Genomic DNA, 15753 nt, shown 5'->3' with positions numbered 1-15753 from the left:
GCTGTCTGTCACAACACTACTTGCTGACAAATGCCAGAACATTATTACATATCCACACAGAACATATATTGGAACGTGCTCCAAACTGGTAGATGGTAGACTGGTAGACTCGATGGGCCGAATGGCCTCCTTCAGGGGCTATTTAGCACAGGGCTAAATCGCTGGCTTTGAAAGCAGACCAAGGCTGGCCAGCAGCACGGTTCAATTCCCGTAAAAGCCTCCCCGAACAGGCGCCGGAATGTGGCGACTAGCGCCTTTTCACAGTAACTTCATTGAAGCCTACTTGTGACAATAAGCGATTTTCATTTCATTTTAGTCCTTCTGCGCTGTAAATTCTATGATTCTATGATATATTATTGACTTGTACAAATCTCGGGCGCGATTCTCCGAAATGGAGACAGAGTACTCGCGCCGTCGTGATCACCGTCGCGTTTCACGACGGCGTGAAACGGGCGCGGGCACTACTGATTCTGGCCCCCACAGGGGGCCAGCACGGCGCTGGAGCGGTTCACGCCGCTTCAGCCTCCCTTCCCGGCGCCAAATGGGCGCTGTGCCAACCCGCGAATGCGCAGTTGGTACGTGCCAAACCGCGAGTGCGCGGGGGACTTCCTCAACGCGCCGGCCCCAAGGCAACATTGCGTGGGGGTTCAGGGGCCGGCCGCGTAGTAAAATAGGGTGGGGGCTGGAGAGGCCGGCCCGTCGATCAGTGGGCCCTGATCGTGGGACAGACCCCATCGAAGGCCCCCCCGGTGAAGGAGCGCTTTCCCCCGCCTCACAGGCCGGCCCCCGACCCTACACGCAGAGTTCCCGCCGGCTGCGAGCAGGTGTGAACGGCGCCGGCAGGACTCTGACGTTTCCGTGCGGCCACTCGGCCCATCGAGGCCGGAGAATCGGTGGCCCGGCCGCGGACAGCGTTCCGCGCCGCACCAAACGCGCCGGCGCAAATGGCACCGATTCTCCGCTCATCGGAGAATCACCTGCCAGCGTCGGACTGGCACCGCGGGAAAAAATGGCGCAATGCCGATTCTCCCATATGGCGTGGCATGGGAGAATCGCGCCCATGGAGTCTGCAATGTGGTTCAATGGGGTAATTCTTTATCTGCACATTTGCTTTTTAAAGGGAGTCAAAATTACCGATTGTAACTGCAGTAAGGTTTGTTCCACAGCTGACACACATGCGCCATCTAGTGTTAAACTGGTTAGTTTTTCTTAAACAGCATTTTCATTCCTTCAGGTTGTTTTTTTAAAAAAAGGCGATTACTGCGGGCGAGATTCTCCAACCCCCCGCCGGGTCGGAGAATCGCCGGGGGCTGGCGTGAATCCCGCCCCCGCCGGTTGCCGAATTCTCCGGCACCGGAGATTCAGCAGGGGCAGGAATCGCGCTGCGCGGTTGGCGGGCCCCCCCAGCGATTCTCCGGCCCGCGATGGGCCGAAGTCCCGCTGCTAGAATGCCTGTCCTGCCGGCGTGGATTAAACCACCTCTCTTACCGGCGGGACAAGGTGGCGCGGGCGGGCTCCGGGGTCCTGGGGGGGGATGTGGGGCGATCTGACCCCGGGGGCTGCCCTCACGGTGGCCTGGCCCGCGATCGGGGCTCACCGATCCGCGGGCGGGCCTGTGCCATGGGGGCACTCTTTTCCTTCCGCCTTCGCCATGGTCTCCACCATGGCGGAGGCGGAAGAGACCCCCTCCACTGCGCATGCGCGGGGATGCCGTGAGCTGCCGCTGAGGCTCCCGCGCATGCGCCGCCCAGCAATGTCATTTCCGCGCCAGCTGGCGGGGCACCAAAGGCCTTTCCCGCCAGCTGGCGGGGCGGAAATCAGTCCGGTGCGGGCCTAGCCCCTCAAGGTTGGGGCTCGGCCAGTCAAGATGCGGAGGATTCCGCACCTTTGGGGCGGCGCGATGCCGGACTGATTTGCGCCGTTTGTGGCACCGGTCGGCGGACATCGCGCCGCCCCAAAGGTGCGGAATCCTCCGCATCTTGACCGGCCGTGTCCTAACCTTGACGGGTTAGGCCCGCGCCGGACTGATTTCCGCCCCGCCAGCTGGCGGGAAAGGCCTTTGGTGCTCCGCCAGCTGGCGCGGAAATAATATTGCCGGGAGGCGCATGCGCGGGAGCGTTAGCGGCTGCTCACGGCATCCCCGCGCATGCGCAGTGGAGGGGGTCTCTTCCGCCTCCGCCATGGTGGAAACCGTGGCGAAGGCGGAAGGAAAAGAGTGCCCCCACGGCACAGGCCCGCCCGCGGAATGGTGGGCCCCGATCGTGGCCCAGGCCCCCGTGGGGGCACCCCCCAGGGCCAGATCGCCCCACGTCCCCCCCAGGACCCCAGTGCCCGCCCACGCCGCCTCGTCCCACAAGAGAAGTGGTTTAATCCACGCCGGCGGGACAGGCATTCTAGCAGCGGGACTTTGTCCCATCCGGGCCGGAGAATCGCCGGGGGGGGGGGGGGGGGGGGGGGCGCCCGCCAGCCGGCGCGGCGCGTTTCCCGCCCCCGCCGAATATCCGGTACTGGAGAATTCGGCAATCGGCGGGGGCGGGATTCACGCCAGCCCCCGCCGATTCTCCGACCCAGCGGGGGACAGACACATGCACAACATCTGGGATTAACCTGTGAAGTAATTGCAAATGAAACAAACATTGCTGTCTCAACATATTATAGTTTCATAATAGTTTATCTTGAATGTACTAAATGGCTAATCCATTATTGCATTATAGGCTTCACGTACCCTTCTACAATTACAGAATTCCAAGTTTGTAGATAGAGGGGGGAAAAGGGAGAAAGAAAAGAATGAATTTCAAACTCTGAAATAAAGATATTTATAGAATGTTCAACCCCATGTTGTGTGCAAAGTGAGGATGCTAGCTATGGCCATGTTTGTGCCTCTGTTGATGCCAGCTTTTAGGGAATATTAAAGTTGTCTAATAAATAAAGACAAGAAGTAGCTGAAAGATTCTTTAAAAAACTAATCTATGTCTATGGAGGTTTTCTGGGCTTTCCAGATGGGGTTGTGGGGGTGGGGTAGGGATGTGGGCTTAGGTAGAGTGCTCTTTCCACGGGCCGGTGCAGACCCGATGGGCCAAATGGCCTCCTTCTGCACTGTTGGGATTCTATGAGTCTATAATTCCTTTCATAAAGAACTTTGACTGCACCCTTTTGCAATTATGTCCTGAATCTCTGCTCCCAAGTCGAGAGAGTTGGGAAATTTCCTGGTTCTACAAACCCACCTCAGGAGAAAGTGCCCCAGATGTTCTAATTTCATTCCAGGGACAGGAGTTGGACCCACTGCCCCTGGAACCAGGTCAGGGTTGGGCTATCCCAGCTGTGGATAAAGCATCAAAACCAAAACAAATGCCTTTGCCCCACACATTCCCCATCCATGCAAATCTATACCCCCTCATGCCTCTATCCCCCTCCTCCATGACTCTTCACATCCTCCATTCTCAGCTATGTCCCTCTACTCACTATTGTCCCTTCATAGCTCCGAAGCCAACTCTTCCAAACAATGTCCCTACCAATCACCATTTGCCCTTATATCCTCCAAGCCAACTCACTCAACATCCACTATGAGTAGACCTCTGGACCCATGCTAACATTAAATAAAATATAGTTCTAAGTCTCTCTAGTGACTTCACTGTATTAAAACAACCTCTCAATGATTACAAACCCATCCACTACATTTAAATTCCTACAACTACTTAATCTCTTACAAAGCCTTTTTTTTATTCATAACCACCACAACTTTATAACCACTTGGAACTGTCAATCAAAGTGTGAACTAGTAGGCACGAGTAGGAGACTGGATTCCAAAAGTCCTTCCCCCAAACATGGCTTGATAATGATAGGTTGTGAAATCAGTCATGCAGCATGCCGCATGATAGCCTTGCATGAAAGCCAGACAGACAGACAGACAGTTTTCCAGTAAAAAAGCAGACACTGATTAAATTAAAAAGCAGCCTGCAGTTCATAAACAAAAGCCAGGAGATATAAATGTCTTGACAACTCCAATGAACTACTCCATTATTTTCACACATTCATGATTACTTTCAACAATTCCAAACAAGACAAGCCCTCTCCTAAAGGTGTCCCCGGACCCATCAAAAGGATACCTTGGGCGGGATTCTCCCGTGCCACACCAGCTGGGAGAATCGCCGTTCGCGCCGATTTTTCACGCGGCGCCGGTCCGCCATTCTCCCAACTGGCGAGAACGGCGTCACCAAGGTCGGTGCTGCGCCTGCCGGAGAATCGCCCGAGGCACTAAGTGCCGTGATTCTCCGGGCCCCCCGCTATTCAGCGGCCCGGATGGGCCGAAGTCTGGGGTTACGCCGCCGCCGTTCACCCCTGCTAAATAGATTTGTCAGCCAGTCGTGCTGGCTGACGATGAGGAATAAGGTGATAAGCGGCCGGCGGTCCTGGAGTTTTGGCATCCACGGCCGCTGCTGGCGGGGGGGAGATTTTTTGGGAAGTGTGCCGCCATGCTTGGGGGTATGGGGGGGGGGAATGCCGCCATGCCCGTGGGGGGGGGGTTATCCGTGGGAGCGGCATGCCAGCCGGCCTGCCATGGCAGGACCGTGGCGAAGACATGCTCGCAAGTTGAGGTCATGCTGATGGGCAAAGGCCACTGGTGCAGCAATGAGGAGGAACGGGGTGAACTGGCTGGTGGACGGAGGCTGTGGGCAGGGGTTAGGGTGCCTGCGTGTCTGCAGCGAGACCAGGCAACCGGGGCACACATGTATCCCATGGCTCCTGGCTGTCGAGGTGTTCAAGCGCCATCGTTAACCATGTTGCTTCGCCTCCCCCCTCTTGCAGATCGTCATGTTTGCGCACCAGCCAGCGATGTTTGCCGCCATGGCGGGAGCCGCTGCCCTGCAGATGGCCATCCAGCAGCATCGATGCAGGTGGCTCAGAGCAGCTGCAGCAGCTGCAGGAGAGGGAGTGGCTGCAGAGGGCCCCTTGCCAGCCGCTGAGGCTGCAGGCCAGCCCGACATGTGCAGGAGGAGGCGAAGGGGGACAATGACCCCATCGTCGGGGATGCACAGGATGAGGATTCTGATCTTGATGGGGTGCAGGGGAGGAGGAGGAGCAGGTGGTGGTGCCAAGTGTCTGGAGGCGCCCCATGAGGCCTCGAGTCTACCGTGACCGCATGTCATTCGAGGACCTGCCGGACAGGGCATGCAGGAGGAGACTCCGATTGAGAAGGGAGTCCGTGGCACATATATGCCACCTCATGGCGCACCTAGCACCATGTGGAATGGGGGAGGACATGCTATCCTGGTAACCATCAAGGTGACGGTAGTCCTCAATTTCTTCGTGACGGGTTCGCTTCAGGCACCGAGCGGGGACCTATCCAGGATCTCACAGGCATCGGTGCACCGGTGCATCCGAGCCGTGACCGACACCCTGTATGCCATCGCCGACAGGTACATAGTTTCTGGAGGACCGCGCACACCAGGATGCCGGGGCGCCATTGTAAAAATCGACCAATCTGTTCCTACGAGAATATGTAACATTAGAAAGTCTGAAGTGTTCTGTTCCCTTTTTTCTGAAAGCTATATGATATTCATGCCGACTTATTTATTTTTATTAATGTGCACTGCAGATGTAATTTTGCTCAAAATGTTGAGTGAGGAGTAATGGAAGAAATGGCAATCAGTAATAAATCTAAATATTCCTTCTGTTTCAAAGTCAAAGGCAAGGAATATTGGGCAGCATCTATAATAGGTATCCAATTCACAGCTCTGGGGCGTCATTCTCCAACCCCCCGCCGGGTTGGAGAATCGCCGGGGGCTGCCGTGAATCCCGCCCCCGCCGGTTGCCGAAGTCTCCGGTACCGGATATTAGGTGGGGGCGGGAATTGGGCCGCACCGGTTGGCGGGCCCCCCCGCTGGATTCTCCGGCCCGGATGGGCCGAAGTCTCGCCGATAAATTGCCTGTCCCGCCGGTGTAAATTAAACCACCTTTTGAACGGTGGGACAAGGCGGCGCGGGCGGGCTCCGGGGTCCTGGGGGGGGCGCGAGGCGATCTGGCCCCGAGGGGTGCCCCTACGGTGGCCTGGCCCGCGATCGGGGCCCACCGATCCGCGGGCGGGCCTGTGCCGTGGGGGCACTCTTTCCCTTCCGCCTCTGCCACGGTCTCCACCATGGCGGAGGCGGAAGAGACTCCCTCCACTGCGCATGCGTGGGAAACTGTCAGCGGCCGCTGATGCTCCCGCGCATGCGCCGCCCCGAGATGGCTTTTCCGCGCCAGCTGGCGGGGCAACAAAGGCCGTTTCCGCCAGCTGGCGGGGCGGAAATTCTTCCGGCGTCGGCCTAGCCCCTCAATGTTGGGGCTCGGCCCCCAAAGATGCGGAGCATTCCGCACCTTTGGGGCGGCGCAATGCCCGTCTGATTGGCACCGTTTTGGGCGCCAGTCGGCGGACATCGCGCTGTTTCGGGAGAATTTCACCCATGGTTTTACATGGCAGCAGTAAGTTGAAATTTACTCATACAATATCTTCAGTCAATACAGTATACTGGACTGAAATGGAGATAAGAAGCATACTTAGGTTGTAGTTTAATATTGGTCCAACTATCGAAATACTGGAAATAAAATGACGAGAGTTGTTATTGCGAAAATCCTCATAAACAAATTTCCGCATTGAAGTTTATTCACTTATCAGAAATTGTATATAGTATAATTGTGAATTTTGTGACTGTATTTATCTCAGTTACAGCACTCACTTCAAGAAATGCTACAGTAGCGTCTTCCTCTTGTAAGAGATCTGCATGTACATTTGCCCAGTGTAGGACAAGGCGGATGACCCGTCTCTTGTTATTGAGGGCATAGTCCATTTTCTCCTGCTCTGTGCCTTGCAATGCTTCCGCGTGGTAAGTGCTCATGTATTAAGGAAATTCACATCATGCAAGTGGAATGCTTGTAAAGCCATCAATTTGGCCCCAATCAGATGTAGTTGCATTTAAGATCCTCTCTGGTGACTTCTCACCGTCATCATTGAACAGCTTTTAAAGAAGAGCATAAGCCATAACAGTTGAATTCTGAACATTATAAACATAAATGCATCTTACTTATTTGCCTTTCTTCAGAGAAGACAAAAAAAATCAGTTTCATAACAAGAACCCTAGAGTATACAGTGAGTCAGTATTCATAATGAAAGACAATGATGGCTTGGTAGGAACTGTATGTTCTTGACTGTAGGCGAGAACTTTGAACTGTAATGTCAAATGACATTTGCATTTAACTTTCTTCTGTGAAATATTCTTCCTGATTTAATCAGGTCACCAAATAGCAGGAAGAAAGCTGCTTTCTGATTTCAAATAGATAATACAGAAAACAGGTTCCAGAGACCTGAGCTGCTAAATAATTCCAGTACAGAATGGGTTAACACTAGCACCGAAGTCTATTTTTGGTGCTGCAATTATGTTGAGAGCTTGTACATAATTGTCAGAATCAAAGGCTCATACAGATATTTTGTGCACAGCACTCACCTGTAATTCTTATTCTTTTCTGAAAATTTAATGTCTCAATCAAGCATCTCAGTAATAACTATGACTGTCATCAATATATATTTTTAAAAATCCACCACCAAGTACTCTATTTTCAACAATTAGTGTTATAATCCTATGGAAGAATACCTGGAGAATTAGGATCCATTTTTAAGAAACACAAGAAAAGGATATTGAGCCATTAGAGCTGGGAAAAGCTGGCTGTGTGGCATAAAAATGCAGTGCATCAGAACAAAGTCATCAAGGCAAGAATCCGTCAAGAAAACTGAAAACAAAACGTGAAACAAAAAATCAGTATTAACATCCTTTCGAAAATTAAAGAAATTATGGAATGCTAAATGGCAAAACAACTGCACTGATTTTGAAAATGCAACTCATTAAAACAATTCAGCAGCTCTTTGATTCTACAGTATTGAAACCTTGTGTACCTCATTTTAAAAGAATTTTGCATCTCTTGCCCTGTGAAAAGTGTCCATGTCATAGTTGCCACATAAGCAGTCAAACTGATCAGTGCAGAACTGTACAACACAACTGGATGTATTCAACAGACATCTTCAGAATTGTGTGCCAAGTCTTTGTACTCACAAAAATTCAATTCAGAGCAAGTCTCAACAAACTGGAATCAGGGTTCTTGGACTTTTAAGAGGCGACAAACAAACCTGAGCTGATTTAAATAAATAATTTCACACAGAAACTCAGTGCTGGAATGCTTTGGTATAGCACCTATAAAGTTAACTGCTGAGAATTTCTGACCAGGAATAGCATTAACACTCTAAGCACGGCAAGAAAAAGATTAGGGGAGCATTTAAAATGAAGCAACTCCATTTCCCATTGCTTTCCTACCAATTCCCCAGTTTAGCACCACTAGAATTAATGGTAGATTCTTGTGAAAGTCCCAATAATTAATGCAAATTGGAGTCTATGACACCTGTAGTACCCTGAACTCGCATTTATATAGCACCTTAAAGTGACAAAAAGCCAAAGAAGGGAAAATTGGGCTGCATTTTGTTGTAAGGGTGTGTCCAATGGCATTTGCCATTAGTTAGACTTGCCCTTGCACATTTAACTTTGTTACCTATTTGGGTGTCAAGTGTTGTTGCAGTGAGGGAAAATGGGCATCTGAGACCTGGGTGAATAGGAAAAAGAAATATGACCCGGATTTTCCAGCCCCTCTGTGGCGTGCTTTTCAATGGCGCACCTTTGGTAGGACCAGAAGATTCTGAGATGCTGGGAAGTGTAAATTTGAATGGGTGATTTCAAAACCGTATCAAGTAAATCAAGAGACAGAGAGGAAGGGAGGAATAGGTTGGATTACAAGAGGAAAAGAGACTGTAAGGAAATTTTTAAAAACATAAATCAGGTTTGACATCTATTAAATTTCCAACAACAATTAAACTCTGACGGTATGAGACGCTACACTTGCAATAATTAATTTTTGGGGTCAGTGAGATTATTTAGCAATAATTAACAATTAGCAGGTTGTTAAAAAAGTACTTAGATGGGAATGGTCAAGGTTTAAATTTATGTAACAAGTTTAATTCACATCTACCATAAAAATACAGCAATTTGATGTATTTCAACATTGAGCCAGTATTGTTGTTAAAAAGTATTTATTTGACCAAGCTATCCCAATATTTTCTTTTGAGGTTCTGTGTCAAATTTTCTTTGATAACACTGCTGTTATTTTTTGCATGGGAAATAAAGATGCTTCAACATGCTATATTGTGTGAGTTAAAGGATACAACCTGGAATTAAAAGTCTAATGATGACCATGGAACCATTGTCGATTGTCATTAAAACCCATCTGGTTCACCAATGTCCTTTAGGGAAGGAAATCTGTCGTCCTTACCTGGTCTGGCCTACATGTGACTCCAGACCCACAGCAATGTTGTTGACTCTTAAATGCCCTCAGAGATGGGCATTGAATGCTGGCTCAGCCAGCTACACCCACATCCATGAACGAATAAAAACAATTCCTACTCACAATTCCCTTTGATAGGGTTCCCAGCAATCGCTGGGATTATGGGGCGGCATGGTAGCACAGTAGTTGGTACTGTTGCTTCACAGCGCCAGCGACCCAAGTCCGATTCCAGCATGGGTCACTGTCCGTGAGGAGTCTGCACGTTCTCGTCGTGTCTGCGTGGGTTTCCTCCGGGTGCTCTGGTTTCCTCCCACAAGTCCCAAAAGACGTGCTGTTAGGTGAATTGGACATTCTGAATTCTCCCTCAGTATACATGAACAGGTGCCGCAGTATGGCGACTAGGGGATTAATGTAAGCCTACGTATGACAGTAATAAAGATTATTATTATCAAATTCGGAAGCACATCTCACATTGGAGAAGAACTAGACTTTAGAATAATGGGAAACAGCTATGTCTTGCCAAGCTGCTCTCGAGTGCCTAATTGTGGCTGGAACAATTGTGCAGAGGCAGAAACAGGGAAGAGATGTGTGCTCACCCGCACCCTTCTTCTCAGTCAGGGGCCATGTTGGAGGGACACCTGAAGGTGGGAAAAATGTACAAGTGCCTCAAAAATGGCAGACAATTCAAATCCATTACAAACCTCAATCATAAACAATTATATTTTATCATTTTTGAAGCACTTTATTTCTTCATAAACATATTTTGAAGACCGAATACAACAGATTGATTTTCCCTCTCCCATCAAATTTGTCCCATTAAGACTGAAGTACAGTTCAGCTCTAAATTTAGATATCTTTTGATTTCAATTTAGTGGCCTTACTTCATGCGAGGACCTAGAAATTAAGATTGTTCAACACCCTCTTTTCATACTAAAAATAGCACTGAAAGGTAAAAATGGTATGTAGTGTGTACATGCTCATTGGCACTGGGAGGATATCACTTGCCAAATAGGTTAGGGCACCCTGGAATCATCCAGTGTGCACACTTAAAACCAGCAGCAGGCCCATTTCTTACATAGTTTGAATTATACAAAATTAACACTATTTTTAAAAACCTAAAAGCACATCCCATGCTATGTGGAATTGGACTGTCAAACATTTGTAAAGGACACAAAATACAGGGAAATATTTCTTCTATACATTGTTTTAACGAGCATCAATTTTAAACAGCATAGCTCAGGAATTGTATGCAGCACTAGTCTTGGGTGTAGATAAAATTAATTTCCTTTGTTCCCTCTTTGGTCCAATTTCTGTTTGAGGCGATGTTGTAGGTGATTTATTTCAATCGAGCCATTTCTGTCTTTCAGTTAGATCGTGGCTAATTTGTACCTCAATTCTCTTCTTCACCTGCTCAGAGTGGGATTTATAGCCACAACCTCATGACCCAGTTGAGAGAGCTAACAATCAAGCCAAGCTTAAAACTATCCCCAGATGATATTGCTGAAAATTGCCATGCCAACAGTCTCATTCACAAAATGTGGAAAGGGATAGTCATTATAAATAGTCAAAAACAGTGCTCTTAGTACAAAACCAAAGTAGACGATAAATACACAATTTAAAATAATGAATGATTTGCACTTAAACAGCACCTTATCATCTCAGTGCTTCACATACAGCAAATTGCTTTCAAATGTAGTGACACCTCTGGAAGCAAATTCAGCAGCCATTTTGCACACAGTGATCACAAGAACACTCAATTGGCTTTCAGTATTCTTGCTTAAGGATGAGATTTCTGTTCACACAAAGATCCAAATAGGCATTGATCTATTATCTCATCCAAAGGACAGATCACTGCATAATGCAGTGAAATGTTTTTCTTTCTATTTGTTCATGGATGTGTCCACATTGCCCATCCCTAATTGCCCTTCAACTGAGTGGCTTGCCAGGCCCTTTCAGAGGGCATTTAAGAGTCAACCACGATGATGTGGGTCTGTAATCACATTAAGGCCAGACAAGATAAGAACATTAGTGAACCTGATGGGTTTTTACAACAATCGAAAATGGTTTCACGGTCATTCTTCGACTATTAATGCCAACTTTCACCAACTGCCGTGGTGGGATTGGAACCCGGGTCCCCAGAGCATTACCGTGGCTCTCTGGAATACTAGTCCAGCAATAATACCTCTATGTCTCCTTACGTCCCCGAGTCCTCAGGTAGAGCTTGAACCTTAACCATCTGAAACAGAGATACTACTAACTGAGCTAAGTTAATGCTGAACTCGCAGCATCCATGGTACTTGATTAGAAATGTGGAACATAGCATTCAAAAGAAAATCTATTACCTTTTATAATAAATGAAGCTAATGAGAATTCAGATGGCAAGAAACAAAAATCAGATGATAGTGTCATGTGAGAGTACCTTTAAGACATGGATGTTTAAGCAATGTACCTTTAAGAAAACAGTGATGTCAGAGAGTGGGTGAAGCTGAGGTTAGATCAGCCATTTTGCAGTTTAGTTTTGCAGTTTGAAAAAGCAGCTTGTGTGTGTCTGTGTGTTTCCAGAGAGCTGCAGTTTGGAGGAAAAGAGCTTGGGAGTGTCTGTGTTTGCAGTGAGCTGGATCTCTGCCATGAAAGACTATCTCTGGATCATTTGGGTGATTTAAACTCATAATAGTAAAGCCTTTAACCTGATGTGATTCTGTTTAAAGGTGTTACATCTCTTGGAAGTTTGAAGGAACATTTTGAGGAATTATTTACTGTTGCAATATTTTCTGCGTTATCTTTGAAGTAAGAGGTGTTAAGAGATCCAATGTTTATTTAAGATGTTAAGTTGAGTTCATGGAAAAAACCCACGTGTCCATAATTGTAATCCCACACCTAGGGGACAAGCCGTGTGCTAGGAAAAGCAACAAATACATTAAAGGGAGAGGTTGGTTGAACTCCATGATACATTTTGGGGTTCTGAAAATGCCTCGCCCATAACAATTGGGGGCTCGTCCGGGATAAAAGTCTAGCTATTGGATTGGCTTTTGTGAACTTAAGACAGTGAAGGATTGTTGCTTTTCTGTTGTGGTATTTTAGTTTAAGTGGGGAGAGTGTTGTGAACAATGGCTCTTTCAGAGGCCCAGAAGTTTTTGGGGGTGGAGAATGTCACCCGTAGTACTTTACGGACAGAAACGAAAAGCAAACTGATAGATTTGGCAAGAACATTGCAGTTAACATGACCTGACAAAATGCGAAAAGGTGAGGTAATTATGGCAGTGGTTAAGCATTTAAAGTTGCCTGAGATAGAGTTGACTCATTGGAAATGGCAAAAATTCAGTTGCAAATTAAACAAATGGAACATGGGAAAGAATTAAAGCGGCTTGAATATGAGAGTGAGAGAGAGGAAAAAGAAAGAGAAAGAGAGAGAGAGAAAAAAGAAAGAGAGAGAGAGAGGAAAAAGAAAGAGAAAGACAGAGAGAGGAAAAAGAAAGACAAAGAGAGCGAGAGGAAAAAGAAAAGGAGAGAGAAGAAAGGAGAAAAGAAAGAATAGCCCTAGCAGAACAAAAAGAAAAAGAAAGGGAGGTACAGATCAGGGAAAAAGATAAAGAGAGGGAATTTGAACTTCAGAAAATGGCCATGAAACATTACAATCAGTTAAAATTGGCAGACGTAAAGGGAAACGTACAGTTGGATGATAGTGATGAGGATAGTGAGAAAGAGCGTCATAGTCGAAGACTTGGTGGGAATCTATTTAAATATATCCAAGCATTGCCAAGGTTTGACGAGAAGGAAGTGGAAGCCTTTTTCATTTCATTTGAGAAGGTAGTTAAACAAATGAAATGGCCGCAGGACATGTGGGTATTACTGATTCAAACAAAGCTGGTAGGTAGCGCTAGTGAAGTGTTTGCACCACTACCGGAGGAAGTATCTGGAACGTATGAGGAGGTGAAGAAATCCATCTTAAGTGCATATGAGCTAGTGCCTGAAGCTTACAGACAAAGGTTTAGAAATTTAAGGAATAAATTTGGTCAAACATACATGGAGTTTGAATGGCTCAAACAGAGTAATTTTGATAGGTGGATAAGGGCTTTGAAAATAGACCAAACGTATGAAGCTCTCAGAGAAATTATACTTTTGGAGGAGTTTAAAAATTCAATTCCTGATGTAGTGAGAACTCATGTGGAAGAACAGAGGGTTAAAACTGCGAGATTAGCAGCGGAAATGGCAGATGATTATGAATTAGTTCATAAATAAAAGATAGGTTTCTGACATCAGTTTCAGCCGGTGAGGGATAGAAACTGGGGACATGAGAAATACTCAAGTGGGAAAGGTAAAGGTGATCTGATGGGAAACAATAAAGAGAGTGTACCTTAGATTAAAAAAGAAATCCAGTAGGGTGGAAAAGAAATGAAAAGTTTCAGATGTTTTCACTGTAATAAACTAGGCCATGTAAAGTCACAGTGTTGGTGGTTGAAGAAAAGCACTGGGAAGGCTGATGTGGTAAAACAGGATAAGACAGTGGGGTTTGTTAAAGTGGTAAAGGAAAGCCCAAGGGAAGCGAAGGAGGTGCAAACGATTGTAGAACCTGTTCAAGAAGTAATTGTTAAGAAGGTGCCAGATGTCTTTAAAGAATTTACTTGTGTGAGTAAAGTTTACTCATGTGTATCAGGAGGAGCAGGTAAAGAAGTCACAATTTTAGGAGATACAGAGGCTAGTCAATCTTTAATGGTAAGAGATGAGGAATTATGTAGTTTGGGAAGAATGTTGCTAGAAAAGGTGGTGATATGTGGAATTCAGGGTGAGAGGAATAGCGTTCCATTATATAAGATAAGGTTGGAAAGTCCAGTGAAGAGTGGTGAAGTGGTAGTAGGAGTAAGAGATAAACTATCTTGTCCAGGAATACAGTTTATCTTGGGAATGATATAGCTGGATCGCAGGTGAGTGTGATGCCTACTGTGATTGATAAGCCAATGGAAAATCAGTCAACTGAAGTGTTGAAGGACGAATATCCTGGGATTTTTCAGGATTGTGTAGTAACAAGGTCGCAAAGTCACAGGTTAAGACAAGAGGAGAAATCAAAGAGTGAAGATGAAGTTGAAGTGCAATCTGATTTTTGATCAGATGGTTGAAAAAGAACAAGTGGAGGATGAGGCGGATATTTTTAGTTCAGGAAAATTGGCGGAGTTACAACAGAAAGTTGTAGAAATAAAACGGATATATCAGAAAGCATATACGGAAGAGGAATCTGAGAGTATACCAGAGTGTTATTACAGTAAAAATGATGTCTTGCTGAGAAAATGGAGACCTGTACATATGCAGGCGGATGAAAAGTGGGCAGATGGGAGACACCAGATAGAAGTTCATCAAGTAGTATTGCCGGTAGGGTATAGAAAGGAGGTGTTGCGAGTTGCACATGAGGTACCAGCGGGAGGTCATTTGGGAATTAGGAAAACCCAAGCTAAAATCCAGAAACATTTTTATTGGCCTGGACTACATAAAGATGTAGTTAAATTTTGTCAATCATGTCACACATGTCAAGTGATAGGGAAACCTCAAGCAGTGATAAAACCAGTGCCCTTAATACCCATTCCAGCATTTGAGGAGCCTTTTACAAGGGTCCTAATCGATTGTGTAGGACTGCTTCCTAAAACAAAAAGTGGGAATCAATATCTTTTAACTGTAATGGATGTGTCTACTTAGGTTTCCAGAGGCCATTCCATTTCATAATATTACAGCTAAAAGGATTGTGGAGGAGTTACTTAAATTCTTTACTAGATATGGACTACCCACAGAAATTCAATCGGATCAAGGAACGAATTTTACTTCAAAGTTATTCAAAGAAGTTATGGATAGCCCAGGAATAAAACAATTTAAACCAACTGTGAACCATCCAGAACCGCAGGGAGCGTTAGAAAGGTGGCATCAGACATTAAAGACAATGTTGAGGGCGTATTGTCAAGATTATCCAGAGGATTGGGATAAAGGAATTCCATTCGTATTGTTTGCAATTAGGGATGCACCTAATGAGTCTACCAAATTTAGTCCTTTTGAACTAATTTTTGGTCATGAGGTAAGAGGACCACTTAAATTGATTAAGGAAAAATTGGTGGGTGAGAAATCGGAAATTACACTATTGGATTACGTGTCAAATTTTAGGGAACGATTAAATAGAGCAGGTGAATTGGCTAGACAACATTTGAAAGTTGCACAAAATGTGATGAAACAGGTAGCGGACAAGAAATCCAAAGTTCGTAGTTTTGCCAGTGGGGATAAAGTTTCAGTGTTGTTACCAGTGGCAGGGGAGGCTTTAAAAGCTAGGTTTTGTGGACCGTATCAGATTGAAAGGAAATTAAGTGAGGTGAATAATGTGGTAAAAACACCAGATAGAAGGAAGACTCACCGAGTGTG

At 46.4% G+C, this 15753-nt stretch overlaps 1 protein-coding gene across 7 annotated transcripts in view; it reads right to left on the bottom strand.

The window, feature by feature from the left end:
• rapgef4a (Rap guanine nucleotide exchange factor 4a) overlaps nucleotides 1-15753 on the bottom strand; it is a 631693-nt gene that overhangs the window by 124948 nt on the left and 490992 nt on the right. For all 7 annotated transcript variants that reach the window (XM_072476111.1, XM_072476137.1, XM_072476128.1 and 4 more), the window contains 2 exons: nucleotides 7674-7764; nucleotides 6717-6867 (listed from right to left, as the gene is read on the bottom strand). In XM_072476111.1, the coding sequence (XP_072332212.1) occupies nucleotides 6717-6867; nucleotides 7674-7764 (242 nt within the window). The remainder of the gene's footprint in view (nucleotides 1-6716; nucleotides 6868-7673; nucleotides 7765-15753) is intronic.

This window comes from Scyliorhinus torazame, chromosome 2 (assembly GCF_047496885.1).
Source record: "Scyliorhinus torazame isolate Kashiwa2021f chromosome 2, sScyTor2.1, whole genome shotgun sequence".
Classification (NCBI taxonomy): Eukaryota; Metazoa; Chordata; class Chondrichthyes; order Carcharhiniformes; family Scyliorhinidae; genus Scyliorhinus; species Scyliorhinus torazame.
This window is presented reverse-complemented; position numbering and strand designations above follow the sequence as displayed.